The sequence below is a fragment of the Tinamus guttatus genome, unplaced genomic scaffold (assembly GCF_059628265.1).
Source record: "Tinamus guttatus ecotype Peru unplaced genomic scaffold, ASM5962826v1 Tinamus_guttatus_pri_ptg000083l, whole genome shotgun sequence".
NCBI lineage: Eukaryota > Metazoa > Chordata > Aves > Tinamiformes > Tinamidae > Tinamus > Tinamus guttatus.
In genome coordinates, this window is record NW_028288617.1 from 3,036,110 (window position 1) to 3,063,709 (window position 27,600).

The 27,600-nt window shown below is 40.6% G+C and overlaps 2 protein-coding genes across 3 annotated transcripts in view; both read right to left on the reverse strand.

Annotated features, from left to right (window-relative positions):
• The window catches only part of CLCN4 (Cl-/H+ antiporter 4), a 39,037-nt gene extending 32,979 nt beyond the window's left edge, over window positions 1-6,058 (reverse strand). Inside the window, exon 1 of the mRNA XM_010227587.2 lies at window positions 6,003-6,058. The gene's annotated coding sequence lies outside the window, so the exon portion shown is untranslated. The remainder of the gene's footprint in view (window positions 1-6,002) is intronic.
• Window positions 6,059-10,715: 4,657 nt separating this feature from the next.
• The window catches only part of WWC3 (WWC family member 3), an 87,781-nt gene continuing 70,896 nt past the window's right edge, over window positions 10,716-27,600 (reverse strand). Inside the window, exons 12-23 of one of the 2 annotated variants that reach the window (XM_088520228.1) lie at window positions 26,070-26,190; window positions 25,226-25,300; window positions 24,111-24,197; window positions 21,149-21,341; window positions 18,893-19,042; window positions 18,015-18,178; window positions 17,304-17,463; window positions 15,979-16,143; window positions 14,820-14,912; window positions 13,604-13,834; window positions 13,085-13,212; window positions 10,716-11,989 (exon numbers count right to left, since the gene is read on the reverse strand). In XM_088520228.1, the coding sequence (XP_088376354.1) occupies window positions 11,923-11,989; window positions 13,085-13,212; window positions 13,604-13,834; window positions 14,820-14,912; window positions 15,979-16,143; window positions 17,304-17,463; window positions 18,015-18,178; window positions 18,893-19,042; window positions 21,149-21,341; window positions 24,111-24,197; window positions 25,226-25,300; window positions 26,070-26,190 (1,634 nt within the window). In that variant the 3' untranslated portion in view covers window positions 10,716-11,922. The remainder of the gene's footprint in view (window positions 11,990-13,084; window positions 13,213-13,603; window positions 13,835-14,819; window positions 14,913-15,978; window positions 16,144-17,303; window positions 17,464-18,014; window positions 18,179-18,892; window positions 19,043-21,148; window positions 21,342-24,110; window positions 24,198-25,225; window positions 25,301-26,069; window positions 26,191-27,600) is intronic. The other variant, XM_088520227.1, reaches the window with a different exon arrangement.

Below are 27,600 nucleotides of genomic sequence, written 5' to 3' on the forward strand. Positions count from 1 at the left end.
CATTCTCTTCATCCTGTTTTGTGTTTTAATTGGACACACTGCACTGCAGCGGGCAGTAGACTTTTTAATGCAATTCCAACAAGTTTCAGGTTACTTTGAACAAATCACAGATACTGAATTTTTAATAAATATTTTTAGTAGATGAGTATTCACCTATATGCTTTCATCTTCATGCTACTTTATTTGAGGATAGTAGCGTGGGTTTCACTATGCGAATCATAACAATAGGAAAGCAGCAACAGGTATCTTCCAATGTCTATTCTGCTAGAGCTTAAGGAAGAAATAAATCAGGTGAGAGGATGACAGAAGAAAGGGGAAGCCTAAAAGAGCACTGCAAGTTCCTTAATTCATATTTGTTTGGCATGACTTTTCAAGGGCATCCAAAGCATCATCTATTCCATCTCTACCAAATGTGGCATGAGTTAGCTGACATGAAAAAGCAGAATTCAGTCTGCCTCAGGGCTTCCTATGCTGTGATGCCAATATACATACAAAGAGAAACCAGGGGAGGTTTTACTTCACATGCAAGGCTTTTAAAATGATTTAAGGTCGTTTTAATGATCACTCCACCAGAGGTGAACACATCACTGATCTGAAGGAGTGGTCAGATAAGTTGTGCTCATACTACACCCTAGGACAGCATGCACTGCACAGACTAAAGGGGCAGAGAGGACAACAAAACCTTCCAGGACTTATTTTTCTTAGGACCCAATTGTGAACAGTGAAGTCTTACCATTTTACTAAATGGCAAAAAAATCACACTCTCTCTGGGGCCTTGATATTTATATTGACTGTTCTGAGTACAGCTAGCTTGAAGAACTCAAACATTGTGCACTAGTTTTACCACCATTAACACTTCTTGTCATAGGTTTGGCATCTCCAGACCTATGATTTTTGTGAATTATTCTGTCAAGTGAAATGGCCTTGCTGTTCACTATACTGCTGTAGTATTGCCATTTTGTGGTGTAGACCTGTTGTCTCAACCTAGAGTCTTGAAACATGATGTTTCTGCTGCTTAGTGACCATGATCTAGAGAGGTGAGATGATAGAACTCATAGTCCTTCATAAACCACTCTGCCTCCACCTCATAAGGGATCAAATCACAGTGAGACCTGGTGTCTACCAGGCTCCATCCAAAGGGCTGAAGAAACACAGAATCACAGAATGGTTAAAGTTGGAAGAGACCTCTACAGATCATCTAGTCCAACCCCCCTGCTCCAGCAGGGACACCTAGAGCACGTGGCACAGGGTCACATCCAGGCGGGCCTTGAATATCTCCAAAGAAGGAGACTCCTTTCTGGGCAGCCTGGAGATACTTGATCATACAGGTGGAATCAGAGAGCTCTCCATCTAGCAGCAGCAAATAGGTGCAATAGTGCATAAAAATCAGCAAGGAAGGTTACTATGAGGTCCCTTTGAAAGAGATGAACAAAAAGCACAGTGAAAAGATTGGGGAATCTCAAGTAAATGACTTTTGAAGAAGGGGTGGGAAGCAGCAGATTTGTTTAAGTTGGGGACAAGAAGGAGAGGAGGAAATGTAATTCCACTCCTGCTATCTAAGAGGGAGCTAGAGAGAAGAGAGAGGAAGACTCTTCTCAAATGCACAAAATGAGAGTTAAGAGGAAACAGTCACTAGCTGCAGGGAGGAAAACTCCTTTGGGATGTAAAGGATCTTTGACATTTAGAGATAAAAAACATTTGTGTTAAGCTCCAGAATTGAAAATCAAAGAATTATGAAAACTGAGTTGTCCGTATCTGTGATATAGATCACTGTTGAGTTGACAGTTTGTTCGCTGGCAGTTTTCTCCAGGTTGAAGAAGATCCACAGGCACTTTAAGATCATTCATTTTAAAAATCTTAGGCTGAGCAAGTTGGTTGATTATTCTATCTTAATGTTTTTTTTTGAAAAATGTTAAAATAGTATTGAAATAGAGCGAGGTCCTGACTTGTCAGAAACTAAAACAACCTCAGAATTGGATTACAGGCCTTTTTAGAAACATAATACAGAACATAAGAAGTGGAGAAGTGTTAAATTGGGAAAATACAGAGATTAAATTCGTGAAATTCATTTTTTTTAAGATTCTAGCATTAACTGCAGGGCTCCCATACTTGAGTAAATAATATAGCAAGTATCTGCCACCTCCCAAAATACAACATCAGGTAGGCTGTGGTGCCTAGAACATTATTGTAAAACATTGCAGCATTTTCACGTACAGCTCTGTTTCCACATATTTTCCTGCTGCGATATGGCAGGCAGTACGCAGTAAATCTTCGACATGCAGTTTTACCCTGAGTAACCTCTATGGAAAATGTTCTGAAGCCACAGGCCAAGCTCAGAAAACACAGGGCACCAGATCATAGGGGAGATGTCCTGGAAGAAAGGGCGGGGGGGGGGGCATATTTGGGATGAAAAAGTGGAAAATTGAGTCACAGAAGACTGCTCTGGGCTCGACCACAGTCTCCACACACGAGTTCTCAACCGCTGCACGTGCCAATGGCCCGAGCACGGCGGTGATAGCGGGGCTGGCCAGAAGGGCGGGCAGAGCCAGGCGTGGGGCCTGGCGCACGCGGCCGCGCCGAGGCCAGCGCCAGCTGCGTCCTTGGCGGCCCGGCGGGATCGGGAGCGCGCAGCGGGCGGCCAGGACCGCCCTCCTCTCCCTGGCACCGGGAGCAGCTCTCGTAGCGATCCATGGCCCCATTCCCTCCCTCCGTCCTCCTCCTGGGAGGCCTCCAAGTTACGGAGCCTTCCACAGCCAAAGCTGTGTCCTACCTAGGCAGCGACTCAGCGGCAGCCCCCTCACGCTATCAGACGGCTCTCTGCTCTTTCCAGGTTTATTTCTCTCTTCTGAGGAAAATTTCTTTGTGGAAATAGCCAGTGTGGTCTCAGTTTGAGTTTCCTTGGAAAATTTGAGCAAAATGAGTTCAGTTCAATTATTTCAGGAAAAAAAAAGGGGGGAGGAGGGGGGGGAAGAAAATCCCAGCTCTTTCACTACCAGCTCCAAGTGGAAGTTTTACACTCCCATAACTCAAAATCAGCTCAGGGTGTAAACGTTTACCTCACTCTGCTGTTTCCACAGTTTTAAGGGTCCCTCCAGGAAACAGGTTGGGCTGATACTAGGTTGGTGGAAGCAGCCTGAGTGCAGAACTACTGGCTACAGGATGCGCTTTTGCATTTTTACGGCTATGCTTTAAGAAAGGATGCCCCTCTGCTAAATCTGTTCTGATTCCATCGGCTAAAATTTGGATACCCTAGAGAATGTGGGGTAAGAAACCAGCATTTAGAAGACAGAAGATTTTGGAAACCCAGCCATTGCTTTAGCATCACATGTAGCTTCTGTTCTGCATCTCCCTGCACTCGCAGAGCCAAAGGGGACTCACCCTGGCTTCAGTGGCCCTTGGGACAGAGGGTCTTGCTGCCATAGGGCCCCAGGCCAGGACTGAGGGACAGGGGGCTGCATGGTGCTACCTCTCCCACTGAAAAACTTTTTTACGCATTCAACTTAAAACAGGATTGATATATCTGTGCTAGAAAAGCCCTTAATCTGTTCTACCATATATTCTACCATGTTCCTACTCATGACGGCAGTGGAGGCAACAAGTCATTTCCACGAAGGAAATGCTAGAGGTCATACTAACTGGAAATTCATGGTAAAAGCAGACTGGATAAGGACCGCTACCTAGAGGCACTACTGCTGGTTGCAGGTCATGCCCCAAGTTGAGCTAAAAGCAGGACAGAGCCAGGAGAGGCTTATGCTACGTAACACTGACCACCAAAACACCTGTTTTAGTTACGCAAAGGCCGTGCTGAAGCGCACGTTAAGCACCACTGATGTCTCCATGATAGAACTGCTGCCCACTGCAAGGCTCCCACCCACATTACCTCGTGCCTAATGACCAGGGCACCACCAGGGTGAGAGCCTCCCGCTGTCTTCTGCCCACCACAAGCACTGCCCCTCAGGCACGATCCCACCTACTTTCCTCTCCGGCCCAGTGAACCTTCAGCTTCCAAAACCCAGCACCTCCAAAAATCACCTGTGCGTGGGGCAGGCTGGTCATGGCTCTCTCCTGATGTCCTCGATGTTCCTGGATGCTGCGTGCTAGGTCTGCCCACCACATTTCCAAGTCCAAAGGTGAAGCACTGCCGCAGCCCCAGGGCTTCCAGGGGAGGATAGGTTGGAACAGGGATTTTCAAGGTCACACTGTTAAGTACTTAGGTCTGCAAACTGCTATTTAATTTTCGAGTTGCCTCCGTGTATGTTTAGAGTGGTAGCTTTTCATTTTTGCTTGAAAAATGCCTGGATCAAGAGACTTGGATCAAGAGACTAGGAGAACTTCTGCTTTGTATATATTGCACTATGGGATACCATGGTGGTGCAGGATGGGGGAGAAACATCGGGCTTGTAAAACACACTGGTTGCAATTCTAGTGGGGACTTCATGTGAACAAACTGCCAAGTCTCGGTGTGTGCTGTGAATAAAGCCACAAATCAGCGTATTTTTAGGTGCCAGAAAGTACTGATCAGAGGAAGTTAAAAAAAAAAAAAAAAGAAAAAAACACTAAGAACTGACTCCAGCAGAATATAGCCCTTACTATGTTTTCATAACATGACTTTTAGATTTGTATGCTTACATTTGTATGCTCTTGCGTCTCAGTGCTGAAAAACGGTGTCTCTGTTACCCCTTTTTCATGATTGCTTTTAATTTTTCATAACATAACAGACTTTGCAGAGTCTTGTTTTCTGCTATGACTGCAAACCTCATCACGCAAATCCAGAATTCATCCTTCATGAGGCTATGCTACGTACTCCAACACAGGAGACTGGGAATCTCCCCCTAGGTAATCTCACCGAGTACACGGGCGTGCATCCAGAGATCCTACACATGGCAAATTGTCAGCGTTTTTGATAGAGGGGAAAATTTTACTTAAACAAAGGACAAGATTTTCAAGAGTAAAAACTTCCTGCATTTTGTGCTGAAAAGTCACCTGACTATCCACCCGATGCTCCTGTGGCTGAGTCATCCTCCATCTCTGGCAAAGGCAAAAAACTCTGAATGCATAAAACCAGGATAATATTCTTTTTGTGATTGGTAAAGGCTCACAAGTGATTGCAGCCCCTTGCATTCTAGCATTTGTGTTAACAAAAAAATATTAAAGGGAAAAAAATAATATAAAAAAGGTAATCCACAAAAAAAACACCTCATTTTCACTGCAAGTATATGTCTTTATATATTTGTACAGAGCACATAATTAGACTCCCACAGCACGAAAAGAAAATAGATTCTGGATTTTGACATATAAATATCAACAGTCCGAACAATCCATTTTGTGCAGATTTTTCAGCATTCTGGTGATGCATTTTGTCTAAGAAGGAATATGCGCCTGTAATCTTGCATGTCCTTCTTGGAAAATATTTTTTTCTTGCTTATCTTGGATGACAAACAAAACCTATCCTACGCTACAGCAAATTATGCAAGAAACCTGCCAGGCTACGTACTTTCAAACTGTCAGCAAATGTTAAGAATAAAGGAAAATCCACTTTCTACAAATACATTTGCTAATCCCCTAAGCAAGTTAATCCTCATTCCTTTTTAAGCTTAGATATATCTATCCATATAACAACCTCTTTTAGGAATCCAGGAAAAACCAGGAACATAAGCAGAACAATATTGCTGTCCTCCCTCTGCACGACCCAGTGATGGCTGCTCACGTAAAAAGAGGATTTAGCAAAGACACGAAGGACCCAGAGCAAAATGCCCGGACAAGGGGCCGTCTTCAGCTTTGCAGCTCCAGCGGGCAGCGCTTCCAGAGGAGATGCCAGCCGGATCAAGCAAGCAAGATCCGCACGGAGCGCGCAGGCAGCTCCTGCACCTGCCAGCCCTCTGCTCGCACAGGAACCCGGTGCCGTGTTTTGCAGCTCGAGCTCTGCCTGGCAGAGCCGGAGCACGGGGAGAGCAGCACGGGAGCAACTGGCAAATTCATTTTTCAAGGATTACGCTTCTTACCTGCAATGCAACATCATTTAGCCCCGTCCCAAAGATTTTAATAGCATCCTTTCCTTGGTGGTGTGGCTGCAGGAGCAGTGATGTCATGGGGAGGAAGCAGTAACTATCATGTGACTGCATCCCCGTCTATAGGATATCGGAGAGGAGAGGAGACAGAGGGAGGCAGAGCGACTTGTAATCCTGCCGGATTAAGCTGGAAGCTTGTTTACCCTTCCCCATGTATTTTGTATTAAATTTGTATTAAAACATCTGCTCTTTTTTTTTTCCTTCTCTTGACCTAATTATTTTTAAAAGGCTTTATTTATTTATTTTTGGCAACAGCAATAACGAACACATTTTTCATGATGGAAAAGCGTAGTAAAAGTGTGTTGCCTGCAAATTAAATATTCATATTGACACTGCAGCAACACGTAAATGTCATAATCATTTCCTTTCATCTTTATGAAATATGCAATCACAGCAGCTTGGAGATGAGACATCCCACAGTTTCATCACCTCTTGCATTTTTCCTTCTCCCAGTTCCCCATTTCAGGCTTATCCAGATCGACTTCTCTGTATCATACCCCAGCTTTACAGGTCTCCCTCACAGGGTTAGACCCCCCGCTACCCTTACTTCATGCTCCCCCTAATCCCAAGGCCGCACGGGGTCTAACCTATCCCGCAGCCTCCCGCCTTTTCTTCAGTGCAGCCCTTCCATGCCAGCCCACCCTCTCTTTTCAAAGGTTCGCCTTGGTTTTTCCTTTGAAATATTTCAAAACGTGAACATCCTAAAATGATCTATTAAAAAAAGCAATTGCCATTGTCCTGACTTCCACATTTTGGTACCAATATGTTACCCCTCAGAACCATTATTTTTAGATATTCACTAGAGATTACTCTACAGTGTATTTTTGAGTTTTGCGACAAAATAGTAATGTCAAAAATCCTGGTGGTACTGATTTTGCCTGCCCCTCTAGGATTACATTCGGAAAGGCAGAGTTTTTACCTCTTCTTTTGAGGACATCGTGTGAATACTCAAGCATGTTTGAACATGGGGAATGTTACGTTTCATACCCAGACACTTACCTTACTGCTCATTTTCCCTTATTTGAACACGGTGCGTATGGAGGTGCCTTAAAGACATTATTCGTGGAACGCTGTGAAATACCAAGCAGACGCAAGGGCTGGGGGCAGGGAGCTCTTGGGTGGGCACCCGCAGAAACACGCACGGGCCGCAGAGAGGGCACGCGCGGGTTCCACTCACCTCGATGGGACCCGGCGCAGTTCTGCAGGATTTGTGTGTCCCCCGTTGGGTGGGCAGGGTCCTATGGATGCGCTAAGCAAGCAGGCTGGCCCAGGGGACCCGGCAGGCTGAGACAGGCTGCACAAACCGGTATTTTTTTTTTTTTTTTTGGTCTGGCTGCAACACTGCCCCGAATCTTGGCTGTAGGCTGCGCAAGGTTTCCACCACTCCTCGTATATGATACTCCAACCAGAAGCCACATATTTTGGATCTTACTAGGAAACTTCAGCCCTTAATCTTGCACCCAGTGGAGCCCCCGCACCTCTCCGGAGCACCCGTTAGTACAGGGATGTGCCCGTGTCCCGCGTGCACAGCACTGCGGCCCTCTCACCGTCACTCCCCCATCAGCACCAGCCACAGGCCCGCTCCAACCATGCCGGATAACTGCGGGAAACGGATAGGAAATTTCCAGCTTCCTGCCACGGCCGCCTGCTGCCTGTCCCCCTGAGACTGCTGCTAAGCGGCCAGCTGAGCGCTGCGAAGGCGCTTAAACAAAACCGGGCACTTAATCCATTTTCTTGTTAATGTATCTGCAATTTTCTCTGATCAGGTTATGAACAGGAAATAAGAAAAACAGCAAGTAGCATTTAATTCGTCAGACATAGACATCTAAATCTGGGCATTTCTGTGTTCTGTGTTACAGGACATGTTACATGATGTAATACCATATGCTAAACAGAACGGTAATTTGCTGCACTAATCAAATGAGCTAGAGGCTCTTGACCCTCCATTTTTTTCCTGGAAATATTTTCTAAATTCATTTTCTCTTTTGTGTATTTTTGCAGCTGAATTCATGCAATCTCTTGCTGGATGTATGTTTTTAGCTTGGTATGGTCTAACTGCAAACACATTAAAGGGACAGGATGCATAATTCAATGTAGAAAATTATGTTCTATAACCTAGATAGGTATGTTTGACAGATTGCAAGAAATTAAAACAGGCCAGAATTGGTTTATACTGACCCTTTTTAAAAGCACCAGCACTTTTGTACATAAACATACAAAGTACATTTAAATGACATTCACAGAACTCAAAAACTTACCACAAATCAACTTTACTCTTTGTTATTTCCTTCTAATTAGACTTCTTCAATTGAGTGGTCTCATGAAAAAGAAAATGCTATTTATGTGATGTTTTGGAAAAGACTCTTGGGGATTTGCTACCCTGCAGTTTTCTCAAGTCCTTCAAATCTCTGTAAACTTTTTTTTTTCTCCTTTCACAGATATATCCTCCTATAGTCAAAAAATAGACTAGATTCAAAACAAGCAGTAAAGTGTCTTCTTTCCTAAAAACCTAATTCGCAGGAGTTTTACATCCAACTGAAAACAAAAGTACCAGCCTGTAAAGTTCCCCTAATGCCTAAAAAAGCCCTTGCTCTCTTCAAACAGCACTTACCTTGAGGTGTTGCAAAGTGCTTACAAGAAGTGCAGCAAGAACCACACACACGAGCTCATCCTTAGCACAGAGCCCCCCTTCCAACCTACCCATTCCGACTGCTGTCGCTGGCCCTGCCGGCAGCGAGACCAACAGGGCTGGTATTTCCAATTACTATTCCTGGCAAACAGTTTAAAAATAACCTGAGCTGTCATTCCCTCAATGCCTTGCAAATGCTGCACAGAGAGTCATATGTCAGGGCCACATCCTCCTCCATGTTTCTGCATCTCGGGGTAGCAGAAGGAAACTGTGAGTGCCATTTCTACCATTATCAGGGTGTAATGTCCCCTTTGGGCAAGCAGCAGGGCAGATCGGCCTCAAATAGTTAACTTAAATTTGTTTAAAGTGGCTTCCACCTAAGGATCAGCAGTAAGACCTTAAGGAGATACTAATATTAAGGTATTTCCAGTACACAGCTACAAAGTACAAATTTAACTTTTGTTAAAAAAAAAAGGCAGTTCAACATATCCCAAGTGAAATTACTTGTAAAATCTAGAAATTTATGATGCAGCCTCTGGTACAGCTGTAAACTTATCGAGAAACCTAAAGCACATGGGAGAAGATACCTGCCATTCCTGTTACTGTGGATCCATTTCAGTCCCTCACTGTAGCCTCTCTACATTCTCTGATTTCAGGGATTTCCACTTTTTTTTACTATTTAAATGACAGCGCTATACAAAATTTCATTATGAAAGCATTGTAAATGTGGTAAATATAAGCCATTCAGATGTCTTATATTGTAGTACAGAACAAGACTATTTCCATTTATGGCAAATTATTTTATTTTGTAGAAGAAGTACTTTCAAATAATAAAAAAATGACACAATCATACAGAACTGTGACAAAAACAAGAGAGATGAATACTGAATATGATAACTCATTACCACATCAAAGCCGAACTCACGACAGCAGCCAGAATCACGGACTCACAGAAGACACCGATGACACCGACGGCAGCCACGATTTAGAAACACCAACAGAAACCTTGGCAAACAGACCATGAGACACGGCCCCATCACTGTCCAACCCCAGAATAACTTAGGCTGGAAGGGAGGGCCCCATCCAACCCCTGCTCCAAACAGACCTAATGAGCCCAGGCTGCTCAAGGCTGTCTCCATTAAACTCTCCAACACCTCTGAGGATGGAGATGGCCACAACCTCTCTGGGGAACCTCTTCCAGCATTTGACCAGGTTCAGGGGGAAACAGCCCTTAGCTCAGCTGTCCGTCCCCAAAATGAGGCACGTGAAATTCTGACTAGCTGATCTTTTCAAGTAATGAGAGCTGAAAAGCTTGCTGTCCCTAGACATTTACCCAAACACTAACAATTGATTCCGTAATTTAATCGGGTCGATCTGCATAGTTTCTGAACATCTTTAGTTCAGCCAGGGGAACTCAATATATACCTACCAACACTCACTGGTAAGCACAGGGATGTCAGGATGGTTAGCATGTTAAAACATTAAATATGCTTTAACTTCACATACATTACTATGCCACCAAATTACTCAATGCTTATAATGATCAGAGGCTAACCATTAAACAGGGAGTACTCTTTTAAAAATAATGTCGTTAATCATAATGCCTGATTAATGATTTAGATTTACATTTTTTTTTCTATTTTTTTTGCCTCAGCTTGGATAAAGTGATTTATCACTTCCAAGCAATTCAGTTTCACCTTTGGGTTTTCATGGTCTTCAACCTTGGAATACAGTACAAGCTCCTGAAACTCACGGGCAATACTTACTCATTTCGAAAATATTTGAACATATTCTATTGGTCAGAGGTTTTGTTAAGTCTGCTTACAATTTTGTTCTTATTACTCTTTTGGTTTCCCGACATAAAAATCTGGAGCCGATTTGACCTGGTAACATCCCTTTAATCAAGAGACAGCATGCTGTTCCTTTCTGGGTTTTTCCAGAAATTTTCAAAATAGGTCTTGTGTTGGGCACCTCTCTTTGTAGGTAATGTATAATTAGAAAATATGAGAAACTCTATAATAGTAGCTTAGTAAGAAGTATTTTTACATATTTGCAGGATGCAAGGACACAAAACTGGCATTCTCGGGAATTCAGGGTGACAGTCCTTCAGTACAATGAAAGGTCCCAAGTAAAATTATTTCTTCCTGGATCTTAGCTGGTCCAACTACAGATGAAGTGAGTCTTCCTGAATTATACACCTCGTTTCTGGAAAGTGTCATTGCTCAACAAAGCTCACATGTAGTGACCTTAAAGCATATGCCTTAAGGTGAACATGTGTTTAAGCACCCTTACTTAACAGCAGCTGCTTTCTGAAATTAGTGTGTATGTCTTTTCTGGAATCACACCAGGGTTTTAAAAACCGCAGAAATGCTGTATCCAGCAGTTTTTCCACACAGCCAGCTCAAAAATGTTCTTTTAGATCCCCCTTCATTAAACAACAAAACAAAGACCTGCCACCCTTTTCCTTCCTCCGTTTAAGTCGAGACTCTAGTTAAGGATATAAAGATATTTTAGACACAACTGAAATGAAAACAATCTATTAGTGCACAGTAAGAACATGCAAATGAGTTCTGCAATGTTAAACATCACTCCTAATCAGTGTTAAGCACATTGCAGGTGATAATATTTCGCTATAACACAGACAGTGCTAAAGGATACAATGTACATAATAAGCTACAGATAATAAAGCTGAAAAAAGTGACAATTTTAGAACATAGTATTTTCATTTCAGGTATCAGAAACAAAACCAGCTCAATGGTTCCATTCTACTGTATGACAAATACTGAAGAACAAAATTTCAGTCTTAAAATACATCTTAAAGTAGGTATTTTCCTTCAAGGAAAAAAGGCACTATAAATAAATTACACTACAGTGAATTTGCCTGAACTCACTTTGTTTCTGTCTTCCAGCCTTTAAGTCAAATAAAACAGCATAAAAACTGTACACGCTCTTAACAGGATAGTCGATCTTTTATAAAATAAGTTGTCTTCAGAGATGTCAATTTCACAACAAGGAAAAACCAAGCCTTGTTGCAGTCACTATTATAAAATATATGTATATATATATTTATATATATGTTTTTGTTTACTTTTACTTTTTTTACTTTTTTTATTTTTTACAAAACGTGTATATTAGCTTTTGCACATTTTTTTAAAGAAACTTGGCTAATCTAATAACTTCATTAAAATAAAAGCGATAAATACTTCATGTTTACAATGCAACACGTCATACATCATCAGCTGGCAGAGGAGGTATGTTAATCCTTGGTCTTGTAAAAAAAGCTATCTTCTCTCTGTGATCGAAAAAAAGCAGATAAAAAGGAAGTCAAATATACACGTTCATTTCTCCCCAAAACCCTATTTCTTTACTCTGGTTATCGCTTACTATTTGTTACCTACATGTTTTGCTGAGTGCAAGAAACTTACAAAAAAAAAATACAACTCCCTATGCTTTTAGAAAGAAACTCTTGAAAAAGAACACAGTTACTATTTTTGAAAATTTCAATAGCAGCTTCATACAACTTATTTGACATCAGTGATTTCAGTTTAAAAAGCTGCCACAGTTCCAGTCCTGTATAAACCCCTTTGGTAATGAAAAGTTTACCCTTTCAAATTTTGCAATAGTGTCTGCAAATAAATAAAGAGGACATGCAGATTTGTCTTTTCACTTCCTTAATGGGCAAACAGTATATGCAGTAAAATAAGTTCTAAAAAAATGGATATGTGTAAACAAAGGGTAAGAATTTAATCACTGAAAAGAGCTTTTGTTCCACTTGGTACATCTAACATTTTATTCATTTTGTCATGTACTTTGTATCTCTGCAGACAAAGCATAAGAAACCTTCTTATTACCAGAAATATAAGCTGTTAGAAAAAAAAAAAAACCCTCCTGCTCTAACTTTCTCTCTGTCTCTCTATGAGGAAAACTTTTCCTGCTCCAACATAATTTAAGAAAAAGTATATTAAAGGACCAACAGCTTTTCATCTCAGTATTGCCAGTAAAAAAAGTTCTAAAATTCTCATATAGAATAAAACTAAAGGGGACACACAACAGAGATGAAACAGGAAATAAGGCAAAGAGAAAAGGTTTGTTCAGAAAACAGCTAGAATATCAAGAAATATTTTATGGGGAGAGTGCAATTCGTAATGTGTGCTATGTGTGCACTTGAAGACTTTCTTTTCTTTATTTGATGTATATTTCATAATACTAACATTGTGATTTTATTTTGGTTGCACTATGAATAGCCTAAAGGAAAGTCGCATGCCCAAATCCACACATACAGTTAGAGACTGCTGGCCCTACACAAGACAAGGAATTTGAATCAGATGCTTCAGAGAGGTTCAATGAACTGTAAGTGTTTACTATTTCAGTACCTACTACCACTTACCTGAAAGTCTGCACCTGAATAGGCTCCTTCTGGTTTTGCCCACGCAGCTGATATATTTCTTTGGATGCTTTCTTGAGCATCTTTTCAGCTGCTTGCTCTTGGTGATGTTCAAATTTGGTCTGTCTTGTCTGAAAACAAGTGATGAGAACATAAGAATAAAAATGATCACGTGAATGAATAAAACAGAAGAACACTGAGATTAAACTAGTATTTTTTCACTCATCACAGTAAAACCACCCAAGTACATTGTCCAAAAGAGTCAACCTGAGAACCACTCCTGACACAGCAAATACAACCACTCTCCAGGAACGGCCTTCCTTTAAACACCCAGCTTAGTAATCATGCAGTCATGTTTTCACTGTAGCAACTACAAGAACACAGAAGCAACACTAATGGCTTGAAAGACTCCATGCTAAGGAAGCTCTGCAAGCACAGCTCCTTTACAGGTGTTTTCACAACCCAGAACTTCTGGATAAAAGCTTTCCAACCACGCGGAGTGCCCATTTCACGCGGCCGTACCTGCCTCTCCGCTTCCTTCAGCAAATTTCGGAATCGCTCATCCCGCAGGACCCAGTGGGGTAGGTCGGTCTGCCCTCGGAGCTGGGCATCTTCGAGACGCTGCCGCAGCTCCCGCAGGGCGCAGATCTCCTCGTTCAGCTGCCTCTGCCTCGTTCGGGACGCCTGGAGATCCAGCTCCAGGTCTAAGGACGTCCTCGCCATAAGCTCAGCCAAAGATGATCTGCAGGACTGCTGCATTATTAGGATTCAAAAAAAACCCACAGCACGTTACTCACAGCCTGCTTTTAGCTACAAAGGACCTACATTTTATCTATTTACTTCATTCATGGCAGCTTCTCCTGACACAAAGCTTTGGAGAGGAAATTCGTATCCCACAGCGAAACTTTAGTTAGATTTAAGGTTTTTCAGTAAAGCTTTTTCTACCAATTCTTTCTACTGCCTCTAACTCCTTTCAGCTTATAAATATTTAATGAATATAAGTTTATGGACTAAACTTGTATGTTACATTGATAATAACGTAATAAGAAAACCTGAAAAAACATTATATGAAATACTCATAACTGTAGCATGATACTGGAGAACACTGTATTCAGCAGTGGATTACCATTACATAAGTTTTATTTAGGATTGGATTTAAGATGCTTTCCGAATTGAAATGGGGTCCCTGAATTTCTGCTTGCCCACACCAGCAAGAAATTAACCTCTGCCTATCTGGCTCAGCTGTATTTACCACTGATTTACAAGGAGCAAAATGCAGGTGTGGGGATCTAATTTATTCATTTCTAAACACTTGAGCTTTAAATACTATGGTTTGCTAGGCTGCCCAGAAGGGTATCAAGGTTTTTCTCTGTCATGTTCCCAAAAACTTCTGTGGGTCTGTGCACCGCATTATAAACTAGCTTTAAGATTCAACATGCTTGTTAACTAAATCAATACAAATTCAGTTCCTGTTAAGATCATTATCACATCCGCCACACCTTTTCTTTTCCTCAGCAATTGTTCACAACCATATTTCATTTCTCAATCTCCTCTTTTAGCTAAAAGACAAAACCAAAAAAAAATCCTCACTCCCCAACTAGTAACAATACAAAATCCTTATACACTTCAAAACACACTAGAATATACCAATATATACCTACAGACACATGAAGCTCAGGTATAAAAGTACTACTGTTCTAAAAATAATAGAAAAACAAAAACGTTTCCTAAGTGTTACCTGCTTATACCGTAAAGTTCTCCTTTCCAGCGTATTCCGGACAAAAGGTGACTTCCTTGGCAGGGTTGAACTGTCACTGTCACTGCGATACAGCTGATTAGAGAAGATATTGAAAACATGGGATGCTTACAAAGTCCTCTGCACTCAGAAAACTAGGTTGCTTGACGTTTCCTTAAAATAATATGTACAATACCTATTAAACAGCACAACATGGTTGCACTGTTTAATATCCCTTCCCTTTTATGCTGTCTTTGTTGTACTACTTAAGGGTTTTACATTCCCACATGTCATAAACGGGTATGGAATCAGGAAAACACACTGAAGAATTTAAACTGGGCCATGGATACACTGTGTGCAACATAATTAACAAAGAAAAGAACACTAGATTCTCGGTTTGAGAAAAAAAATATTAAAGTTTAATGTTAGGTTTCTTAAAGAAAAAATGCTAAAATCATTACCACATTTTCAAACTCAAGATCTTGAAAAGCTTATGCAAATTGTAGAGTTACTACTATTAACATTCTACTAATATAACCAAATCAATACTGATGTATTGACTCTGCAATAATGTTTCTAAGCCTCTTGCAGGCGAATATAGCAACAACTCAGCATGAGCACAAAATGTGTTTCACCAATTCTCATCTTCTTGCCCCAGGGCAGCGCTCAAGGATCCTGAAAAAGGTCCAACTCTGAGGAGCATCCTACAACTATAACATTCACAACAAAAACAACAAAATCCTGAAAAGATTTATCTAGTAACCATAAGCTTAGGGAGATAATCCCCTTTTCCTAACTTCTATGTACCTGAAATCTAAACACGCCTCATTAGACAACAGAGATAACTGCACCTCTGTAAGAGGAATCATCCTGGCCTGCTGTCATGGATTGTCCAGGATGGAGCCTAATGTCTCATTTATAGTAGGTTTTTAAATTTTAATTGAAATAAGTTCAGAATTAAGCTCTTAAAAATAAAGAATCAGATCTTCTTCCCATTGTAATGATTAAATTCAATGAAAGATTACTCATAGGTATTAAAAAGCACCACCTGTTACTTAAGAATACAATCCAAGTTTTAAGAAAAAATTAACAAAAATACACACAGCCCCTTGGGCTGCCCCCTTTTCCCTCTCCCATCCCGCTTTCCTGGAGCCCTACTCACTCTGCAAACGTATTGACTTCGTGCTCCGGGTGAGAAGGTCTGCGACCGAACTATGGTGCTACTGCGAACAAAAGCAGAACCTCGCGGCCGGCGGCTGCTTCGCTCTTTTGGAAGAGCAGCAACTTCTTCAGGAAACAGATCCTCAGTGTTAGTTTCCTTATCCACCTAAAATTTCAATGTAGAAAAAAAAATCACATTTTTTTTCTCTCACCAAAAACAACCAGACTTTTCAATTATATTAGAAGTAAGCTATCCAACCTATAATGGGTACACAGACCACAGGATAATTCTCATTTTACAAAGTTTTAAAACACTGAAGCAACAATACAGCTAAAACACTGAGCTTTTTCCTCTCACAGTCCTTTTGGGAACTCTTAAGTTCAGGAGCACTTGAATTTGAGCATGGTCTTTTCCGTGATGACTTCAAGTCAACATGACTATGCATTTGTTACAAACGCACATTTACAGACGGGATGCAGACAGCAGTGAGAATATCACACAGTATCACAGCATCACAGAATGGCTGAGGTTGGAAGGGACCTCTAGAGATCAGCTAGTCCAACCCTCCTGCTCCAGCAGGGACACCTAGAGCACATGGCACAGGGCATCCAGGCGGGTTTGGGAGATTTCCAGAGAAGGAGACTCCACATCCTCTCTGGGCAGCCTGTTCCAGGGCTCTCTCACCCCCACAGGAAATAAGTTCCTCCTCACATGGAGATGGAACTGCCTGTGTTTTAATTAATACCCATTACCCTTTGTTCTATCAATAATGCTCATGTATAATAACTGGGAATAATGTTTCTTCGTTCCTCACTGAAACACTCAGACTTCGCCTTTTGTGAAACTTAAATTATGAAGCTGTCAGTTAATCTCATTTTTTTTCTCATTTCTGAATTTTGAATACTACATGAACTCTACAGGTTTCAATATTCACAGAGTTTTAAACCGAAATTTATGATCCCTTCTACACAATGGGTTAACTTATTCAAGTTTTAAGTGAATTAACTGCCTCTTTTGGTACTCTTCCTCTTTAGTGCTGCCACTGTAAAATAAAGAGGATCCACTTATGTCAGGAGACAGTTGTGGGAGGAAGAGCTGCATAAGCTTCCCACTGCATTATAAGACTGAATAGCTCATCTTTTAGTGTAAAAGACTAATTCTGTCCAGAAAATATCTAGCAAACCAAACAAAACCAATAGCCCTAAAGAGGGCATTTCTGACAGGCCTAAGGGCACTTTGCTGTCGCCAAGGCAGTGCTTAGAGAGCTGCAAAGGTCGGTTCCAGTTCGGGGGCAGCCTCAGGGCTGCAGGCTCTTCCCTCCGTACCTTCAGTGGTGGAGGCTGCATCTTCCCAGAGCTGTACTGGCCCACTTGGGTTGCAAACGTGTGTGCAGGTAAGGAATCCCCGCAGAACGGCTCGGGGTAAGGAGGGCTGGTCTGCGTGCAGTTACTGCATCCGCTGTCGACGGATTCTGCTTGCCAGCTCCTAAAGTCAGGACGTTACAAGGTTTTTTTGAGGCACGAAAAAAAGCATGAAATTATGCATAGTATTTGTATGCTTCAAAATCTGAGACAGTTTATCATTTCAGAATATTATTTCTGCAGTAGAAATACAAGCTTTGCAAAGGAAGCACAAAATCCCCTTGAATTTCTGCAGATATATAGAAAAGCAAATGTTTCATGTCAAAATGTTTTTTATAACTTCCTCTAAAAGCCTTTCACATTTTCTCTGCATGACTACAAGATCTTCTAGTATTTTGCTGCTGTGAAGCCATTTCAGCAGATTCCTGGCAAATTTTATGTTTGCTAAAGAATTGTTTCCTCACTCCCCAAACTACCAGTCCTACAAACTCACCCTCAAATGAGGGCTTTTTCCAGTTTACATATCATCACACGATAAAAGTATTTTATACCCTCAACACTAACAGCGAGTGGATCTCAGAATAAGGATCTACTTCTACTGCTGTATTTCAGACCACAGCCACAGTGTAAACACCACTCAGCTATTTAAGGGCATATCTTAACTACTTTTCTTACCTTTCTGAGATGGCTTCTGCTTGATCTTCCTTTCTTTCCATCTCCAGGATTTCCTCCTCTGTGTACTCGAGTTTCACTCTCTCTTCTGCCAACTCTCTCTCTACTGCTTCCAGCTGGGCAGTGGTTCTAGCTAACAGGGCTGTCACTGCATCCTGGAAGGTAAGCTAGGTTTTAAATAAAACTCTTTTAACAAACATCTACTTTTATCACATTATTCAGAGAAATGAAAAAATCATCATCTGTCCTGAAAACGAGTGTACTAAAAGTAGATGTTGTTCCAAGACTGGGACTTGAAACAGAGAAAGGTCAGAAAAATAATACTTTACAACTGTACTGAATAGCAGTTCACGAGATAAACTAAAGAAGTTGAGCTCAGTCAGAACTCTTTCTGGGATGGGAGTCTCTATCATGCTGCGAAGCACTATCCAGAAATTCAGGCCAGATGATATCTGCAGATGGCAGCCACTCCAATCTCCTGCTCAAGGCAGGAACAACTTCACAGTTGCACCAGCCTGGCAAATACTCAGGATCTCCAAGGATGGCAATTCCACACCCTTTCTTGGCAACTCTTCCAGTGGCACAAGCTTTTGATGAGTATCAGTTAGTCAAACTGCAGCTTGTGCATACAAATATACACAAATATATTTGAAGCACCTGTCCAGATGTGATCTAGCTTTTAATTGTTCTTTAAACAACCTATCCCTACCACGAAAGCTAAATTAAGACATCACCTGTGTACTTTGCAAGCAAAACTGCACCTGAGAGATAAGATCACAAGCAACTTCCCAGAAGGTCAGATAATGTAAACAAGTCCCTTTTTTTCAATTTCCTCCCCGCCCCAGTCATACTGTTTCAACTGTAGTTTTAACTGTAGTTACATTGCCAGAAGACTGGGGAATATTTTCTTCAGTCTGATTTTTGTTCTTGGCTCTCTGGGGGTCGGAACCGGTGAATATCTGCACAGAATACCAGTGAAGCTGCATCTCACCAGAACTCTCTGAGTCAGTCAGACTGATCTGAGCAATGCCCTGCAAACCACAAACAACATTGACCACAGTAAGATAAACACACACAACATGACAGGCACCCTCCCTCTAACAGAGTTTCACTTACAATGTAAAAACAACTTCATCTAATCCTAACTGGCTCTTAAAGAAAGTCCCTCTTAAAAGCAGACAGATTTGTTTCAATTGCCTTATGGAGTATAAGAAATACTGATTTTTCCTGCTTCTTGTTACCTCTAAAAAAGATCAGGATATAGGTTTTTTTTTTTAAACTGAAAAATAATATCAGTAGGACTGATGTTGGTGTGGTAGTTCTAGCTCTTAATGTCTTAGAAAAAACATATAAACAAACAAAAAAAAAAGTCTCTTTTCAAAGTTGCTCTCATTGGCATTACTAAACAATAGCATTACTTCCAGTTAATCTGCTTATACTTGACAGAATTATATCAGAGATACTGAGATACTCTTCAGCTCTCTGATTCTCCCAAGGGAAAATAATGGTCATGTAAAACTGTGATTTTCTGCTCTGGTCATCGGTTAGTCAAATGGGCCATAGTCCTATTTTTCCACTTTTTAAGACATCCTTACATATTCCAGATCTAGGTGATAAGGTTTAATGGAAGCTTCCTACTAAAGTACTCCCAAATTTAAAGCAAGTTTACTTGTCCAATATCTAAGCAATATCTAAGCATTGCTGACATAAACACAGAACAGCTGTGCATCAATCCATGCCATTTTTTCATCAGTTTACTGGCTGAAGATATGATTTTATATTACTTAGCATTTAATTATCATGTTTGCCTTTATCTAGCTATAACTATAAGCTGTTCATTTCCATGCTAATGGATCACCTACTTAGAATGTTTACGTAAAAATTGGTTTTGATCTTACAAAACAAATTCAATTATTTTATTATTTTATTCAATTATTTTAATCGTAAAGGCAATACAAAATATGCTTACTGTGAAAGCTGACAACAATCATATTTAAATACAGTCGTCAATGAACCTACCTTAAAAACATGATGGTATTTGCTCTCTTTTTGAGTAATACCGTCAACTTATCCTAAAATATGCTATAGCTACTGCAGAAAAAGATAGTTCTAATAAAACAGCACTGAAACTACAAAAGACAGAAAAGAATCCTACCAACATGATATGAAGAGCTATCATTTTATTGCTGATTTAGAAATAGCAGCTTAAATAAAACAACCCTAAATTTAGACACATTTCGGTCAATAGAAAAATGCTTTACACTGAATAGCTATTTAGCTTCCCAGAAGAACAGATCATACCAGGACAAAGCATTTTATACCATATCCTCAGCCCGTTCTTGAGATGCTTTCTCTTTAATTAGGTTGTAGTATTAAGTGACAAAACTTCCCTCTGCAGAGACGACCTTGGGTCTGCTTTTGCTAATATTAAAACATTGATAATATAAGATGCTATCAAGTTTTATAGGTAGGCTAGCAAACATGCATTCATGATTGCATTTGCTGAAATAAGCACCTGGTGTTCATTGTATAGGATGACACTGATCTATTAACTATTAACTATCCATTAACTATCTCAACAGACTTAATACAATTTCATTAAACCACTCAAATTCCTCACTGAAATACCAGCCTGCTGACTTCAAAACAAAATTTGCACAATGTTTACATTTATTTGAATACATTTACATTAATCAGTTCGAAGTAAAGATGGGTATATTAATAGCCTGCTTGGATTATGATTATAGCTCAACGAGTGTTTGTAAAAAGGTAGTTTTTCAGAGAACAGCTTCATTTTTGCAGACTGCTTTTACTCTTTACTCCGTGGATTGAAAATCTGCAGATGTTAACTTTCCCCTAAGTAGATATTTGTAAGAAATATATTAAAGACATAAAATTAACTTTTTTCCCATAGCAAACAATACTCTTCAAAATGCTCCAATTATCAGCCTCTGCGAATTTTGCTAATTACTCTGATCCACTTTGATCTCTCTTAATCGAACATCTTAATATATAATTCTGGCAGCACTTCTTATGGAAAAAAAAAAAGTTTTCACTTCTTTCTAGTCTTAAAGATTATTCTCCAAGTAACTTTATCTCCCCATTTTACAGAGCCTTTAGGAAAAAGGACCACTTACCAATAGCTCCTCTTGTTGCTGATGGTCAACCGAACAGATATAGAGCTGCAGTGATTTTAGTTTCAGAGCACTTGAATGCACAGGGATTCGGAAAACTTCATTAAATAGTAACGGAGACTGGAATTCCAAAGACCTAGAGCAGTAAGTGGTCGGTGTGCTGGACTCCAGGGGCGGCAAATAAACCCGCACATGGCTGGGAGGACCAAAAAAGACAAACAACACCACTGAGATAAGGGAAGCTGCCGTCAGCTGCCTTGCCTTGCTGCCCAATCAAGCTAAGCAGAAACAGAAATGTAACTTCTACATTAAGAATGTGCTCTATTACAGGAATTTTAGTATTCTTCACCTAGAAGAACTGCAAAGCCCATTTAGAAACCCTGGCTTTTTCTAACACTATTTATGAGCCTTGGCAATACAATTTAGACGAAAATCAGTTACCTAAGCAGAGGCACCAAGTGCCACTTGAGAGGCCCTGAGGCATCTACATGGGGCTGGCAAATAACGACACAGGATCTATGGGAGAGCCCCAACCCTCCTGAGGAAGGGCAGCTGGAGGCCAAGAGCTGCACTGTGACATTTCAAATCGAAGCAGATGCCTGTGTTTAGGCAGCTGAATTACAGCATCAGTGCCACTGCTCCATTTCTTCCTTGCAGCCACCCAGCATGCATCTTTTTTCCTTTTTTTCCTCCCTGAGAAATTTAGCACGAAAGGAAAGCAAAAGAAGCCTACAGGCAATGCATTCATCTGCTGTCTGAAAATGCTAAATTTACATATCTGCTATTGCTACATTTGAGCTTCCATGCCCCTCCACAAAAATAAATAAACCCACAAGCACTTTTAGTGTGGCAGAAGGCAGCAGCGCTACTTGGAGCTAAGCTCTGCTGTGCTCTCAGCACCCTACCTACTTGTGCAGCCTCTACAACATCTTATTTCTTGTTGTAACTTCTCCTGTAGCAACGAGCAAGGTCACACAACTGTGTAGCAAACCCAACTGGGAAACTTGTCAGGGTTAAAAAGCTAACTTGGCACGATACATCAATGAAATAAACAATCCTGCTCAGATCATAGAATCATAGAATCATAGAATGCTTAGGGTTGGAAGGGACCTCTAGAGATCATCTAGTCCAACCCCCCTGCACACGCAGGGACACCTAAAGCACGTGGCACAGGACTGCGTCCAAACGGGTTTTGAAGATCTCCAGAGAAGGAGACTCCACAACCTCTCTGGGCAGCCTGTTCCAGTGCTCTGTCACCCTCACTGTTAAGAAATTTTTCCTTAAGTTCCTATGGAATTTTTGGTGTTTCAGTTTCCGGCCATTTCCTCTAGTCCTATCAGTGGCCACCACTGAAAAGAGACCATCCCCGTCCTCTGCACTCCCTCCCTTGAGGTATTTATATACACTGATTAGATCCCCTCTCAGCCTTCTCCAGGCTGAACAGGCCCAGCTCCCTCAGCCTCTCCTCATAGCGCAGATGTTCCAGGCCCCTGATCATCCTTGTAGCCCTGCGCTGGACTCTCTCCAGCAGCTCACTCTAGTTGACTACACAACTGCAGAAAGTCTTGTGCCACCGTCAGAGAGGAGATGGTGCTGGCGGACACAGAAATGGTGAGAGGAGAGGCCAAAGAGCTTGCCCTGGTGCTGGAAGGCAGAGCACCAGTTACCTCAACTGGCCTCAGAGCTAATCCTGTGAAAAGAGAGCGACCACCTGCCGCAAGTAACCTCCAATTCAGTGAGCACAGAGCTGCAGGAAGGAGCTCATTGTACTGCCAAAAAACTTTCTGGTTTTGGTAGTATTTTGGGATTTATTTTATTTTAAAACCTCCTTTAGAGTCGATCTTTTCCTGGGTCAGCCACTATGACCTTCTTCAGATCACCTCTTTCCAATTACGAGGGAACATAGCTGAGTCCTGCAAAAACTCACACATTTCCTAGCACTCCCTTGTATTCACACTGAAAACAAAGCTAACGACTGCCACTAGGGCACTGACCTATTGCAAAAGTTTCAACGGGAGGTTTACAGGGTTACCACGACCAGGCGTTCTGAACAAAGATCATTTAGGGAGATTTGTGTCAATTGAACTACTCAGAACATTCACATTCTGACTTACTTTGCAATACAACAGTATTATCACACCTCAATTCTGTGAAGTTTTCAGACAAGTTGTCTTTATAGACACAAGAATCAACAATTTCATGGGTCATATATCTCCAAAATAGGTTAAAATACCTATCACTTGGTGAGACTTTTACATTGTCATTCTTTAATGAAGTAATGATCTGCATAACATCATGTGGAATTGGAAGTAACAGCATAGACAGAAGTTAAGAAAACTCCAATTCTTTGCACTGATTGCCACATAACCTTTTTATTAAATTAATTTTAGAAAGATACTTAATAGATATTCAAGGAGATCTGCAATGGCCACAAAAGCCTGCAGATTACCTACTTTTTTTTTGTTTGCTTGCTTGCTTGTTGCTCATTTGTTTTTCCAATAAAAGACAAAGCATCTAAGCATCTCTCTTGCTGATCAATATCAATGGCACCTTAGAAATGTGGGAAAATTACACTCTATTATCCTGGGATATGTCAGAGATAAACTTAGAGCTGTACAGGAAGTAATATACTGGGAATAACATAAATACTGCAGGTAGCTTTTTAAGCAGAAGGCGTGGGTTGATGGAAGAATAACTATACTGTTTTCGAACAAATTTTCAGTTGCGTAATGAACATGTAAGAACACAAATGAGTAGAAAATAAATTCATTAACTATTTAGACATCAATTTCCAAAACAGCAACATTTTGTGTCCAGAAAATCACCCTCTTCTCTACTGTCCATCAAGAAATAGTGTCATCTGCCCAAGAAATGGTAAATTGTATGGAAGCAAACGCATTCATGATATTTGAGACTGTCTCGCAAAACAAGTGATCATCAGGCTCAGGGTAAAATTTCAGCTTACATTTTGCAGTTTTCTTTAACAACAAGGCTAGTAAAGTTCCTCAGCTGTAAGACGTGGACTAAGAGACATTCACTTCCACTGTCATGCCTGCAAAGTAAATATCCTGTGTTAGTCATCCAATGTTAATTCTTTGCTTAAGAGATGGCGATACAAGGCTAAAAAGATTATGAGACTGTAAAAGCATCTTTCCAGCCAAACAAATCTCTCATACAAATCAGTTTAAGTCAAAAGCAACTACAGATATCACAATAAATAACAGAACCATGACAGCATTACCTTACATTAACAAAGGAAGTTATCAGAACTAAAAGTATTAAAAACTATTCTAGTTAAAAAATGAATATTGTTCCCTACTTGAAAATCATGACCCTTGAGTGTGAACAGGTTTTATAAAACATATCCCTTCTTTTAAACAGGCATGCTGTGTGTGTGTGGACATATGTATATCAATCTGTGTGTAGAGATGAGCCTGTGTACGTCTGTGTCATCTGAACATTTACACATTTTTTCTTGCTGCTTAATGGCAACAAGAAGAAGAAATCCTTTCTTTCCCATCAATCAGCATGAATTTTGAAATGGAAGGAGCAAACTTGGCCGAGACTTGGCAACTTCCAGCTTTGGGCAGCAGCGCTCCCGGCAGCACTGTCCGAGACGCGACACGCCGTGCGAGCGGCTGCCCTCGCGCACGCTGCTGACCAGAGCACGCCCCGCACGCAGCCTTTCCAAGCCGAGTTTGGGAGGCCCCCAGCTGCCTCCTTCCCCCAAGACTTTCCCAAGATAATCCTGCTTTTTGCGGCATAAGGAGTCAGATCTCACGCACTGAGAGGTAGCCCTATACCTGCACTCACACAAACGCCCCGGACAACGGAAAAGCTCCCAAAAGCAGCAGCACGGGCCCTTTGTTGGGCAGCATCAGGACGACACTGAACAATGCGAGGCTCAGCCCCAGCAGAGAGCACTACGAGACCTGCCTAATCTCCCAGCCCGGGAAAGCCAGGCTTTTAGCTCCAAACCTTCTTAAAACTGTCCACCGTGGCCAAGTTTATTAAAAAGTTAAGAACCATAAGCAACGCCTGCTGTGAGGGCTACGAAGAAGGAATAGCAGTATTACTCACAGAAATCCAACGTGGATTTGCGGCTCTTCACTACTGGCAACATCACCATAGGCAGGCTCTTCCATATCTTCATTTCTGTAAAAACATAAAAGCACTGTAAACTACATGCTGACGTAAGCTGTTAAGATATAATGAAACGAGCATTTATTTTGCCAATATTATTTTATATACATATATATATAACCAATATTAGCAACTATGTGGCAATATTATCAGGAGGGACTCAGACAACTACTTAAAACACACAGAACAGAAAAACTAATTCACAAATTAAAAAGAAGTTCTCAGAATAAGACTTTTTGAGATATTTAGTTTTTTTTTTTTTCCATTTTTCCTTACCATCCTCAAATCTGTCTCTTCTTCTCATTTGCTTTTCACTGTGTTAAAACAATTTAATAAATTTATGCATCTTTATCCCTCCCTCATCACTTAGTTGAGCCACACATTTTTACATTTTCAATAGTTCACATATTATCTTCCTTTCTGTTATATCTTTATCTTTTGCTGCTCACTCTAAGTCGTACTTCATAGAATTATATTTTACTATTGACTTTGAAATAAAATTAACGATTTATGTCTATTAAGCTGGGAAATCTATCTTTCAAGGGAATAATACTGGGTGTTGAAATTGTAGAGACAATGAATTGAAGGGGACTTGGCACTTGTGAAGATGACAGTGGAACTGCACACGCATTTCTTCATTCTTCTGCAACATGCAACCCAATATTCTCCCGTTACTAAAATAGCAATTTAAAAAATGTATTCAGAAATTTACAGTGAATTCTTTCAGAGGGTGTGGCAGAACAGGAATATTTCCAGCTTACTGTGTATTTATACACCTGACCTTTTGCTTAAAGCTTCAAACACGCCACTGTCACTAGCCAGTGAATGATCTGAGAGACATGCTGAAACTCGCCTGGCTCTCCTCTCCGATCTTCTACTGCTGTCTCCTCGCAGAGTTACAGCTATCGTGGAGAAAAGGGGAAGACAACATCAGCTCGAGGTAATCGGCCATGGGTTACGTAAGAAATGCATAATTTATCACAACTAACCCCAAGACGGTCGACACAAACACAGTTCATTCCTTTTAACCTAACCGCAAGGAAGAAAACATCCTAGAAAACAGACCAGAGTTTTCCTATAGGAGAACTAAGGAAGGAAATTGTGTGGCTAATTTCTCTAATTTTACACTTAAGTGTAAATCAATTTCATTGTTATTACAGTGCTTTTGTGGTGGAATAATCAATCCTGGAGGAATACTTACATTAATTCAGCGTACATACACATCATATCCTAAACTTCAAGATTTTCCTACTAAATACACAATAGGTTGAAAACCAACACAGAGGCTAATTCTTTTAAGAACTTACCAGATAACACAAGCCAAGATTTTGTTTTGTTCTTGTTTGTTTTAAACATGAAATCTCAAAGCACACTGCTTATTAAACCATAGCATAACAGAAGTTTCTATTTAGAGTCTGAGGCACATTATGGAAAAGAATCATTTTTCTGGTTCCAACTTTCCAGTTAATTCAGAGTGCTCTTTTGTAAAATTCTCCGTGAATGACTTTGCAAAATGCTGGAGGCAGGCAGAAGGAATAACGGCAAAAGCCCCTTTTTGAACCTTTCCAGCAACAGCAGCAGCAGAAGTGGCCCAACTACCTCTTTCATATGGTCAGTATATCAATGAAACGGAATTGATTTTTGCACCAGCAAGTACATACTGCAGGTAAAAATCCATCTAGCTATATGCACAAATAATAATACTTAAGAATTGCATATGTAAGATTTTGATACCTCAGTGAAAGTCAGTAGCTTGAAATTTTGATTCTTCTGCATGGATGGAACTAGATAGAACTATTAAACTGACTTAATTAAGTCAGTTTCTTCACTAATTTATACCTCCCTTTTGAGCAAAACTTGCGACAGGCTATAGACCTACCAATAATGGATTCTAAAGCATTGTTTGAAAAAAAAAAGTTAATGAAATAGACAACTATCTTTCACATTATTCCCTAAAAAACACAATCACTGAAAAAAATAAAAACAAAACAAAAAAAAAACAACAAGAGTACAGAGCACCAAAACTTGACAAATATAAGACAGGCTTAATCAGAAGAATATTCACATATGTTTTTTGTTGAACAAGTGGACTTCAAAGAAAAATTCAGCTTGGGTTCCAAAATTTCACTAGCTAAAAAATATTTACATAAATCTAAATAATTAAATAGTCATTAAATAATCATGTTTCAAAAGCTTTGACACTACAAATATTGCAAGTAGCTCACAATGCATTAATAAACTTGTCAACACTCTTAAAAAGTAAATCAGAAACATACAGACCTTACCTACCATGATGCTGCCAGGCATTACTA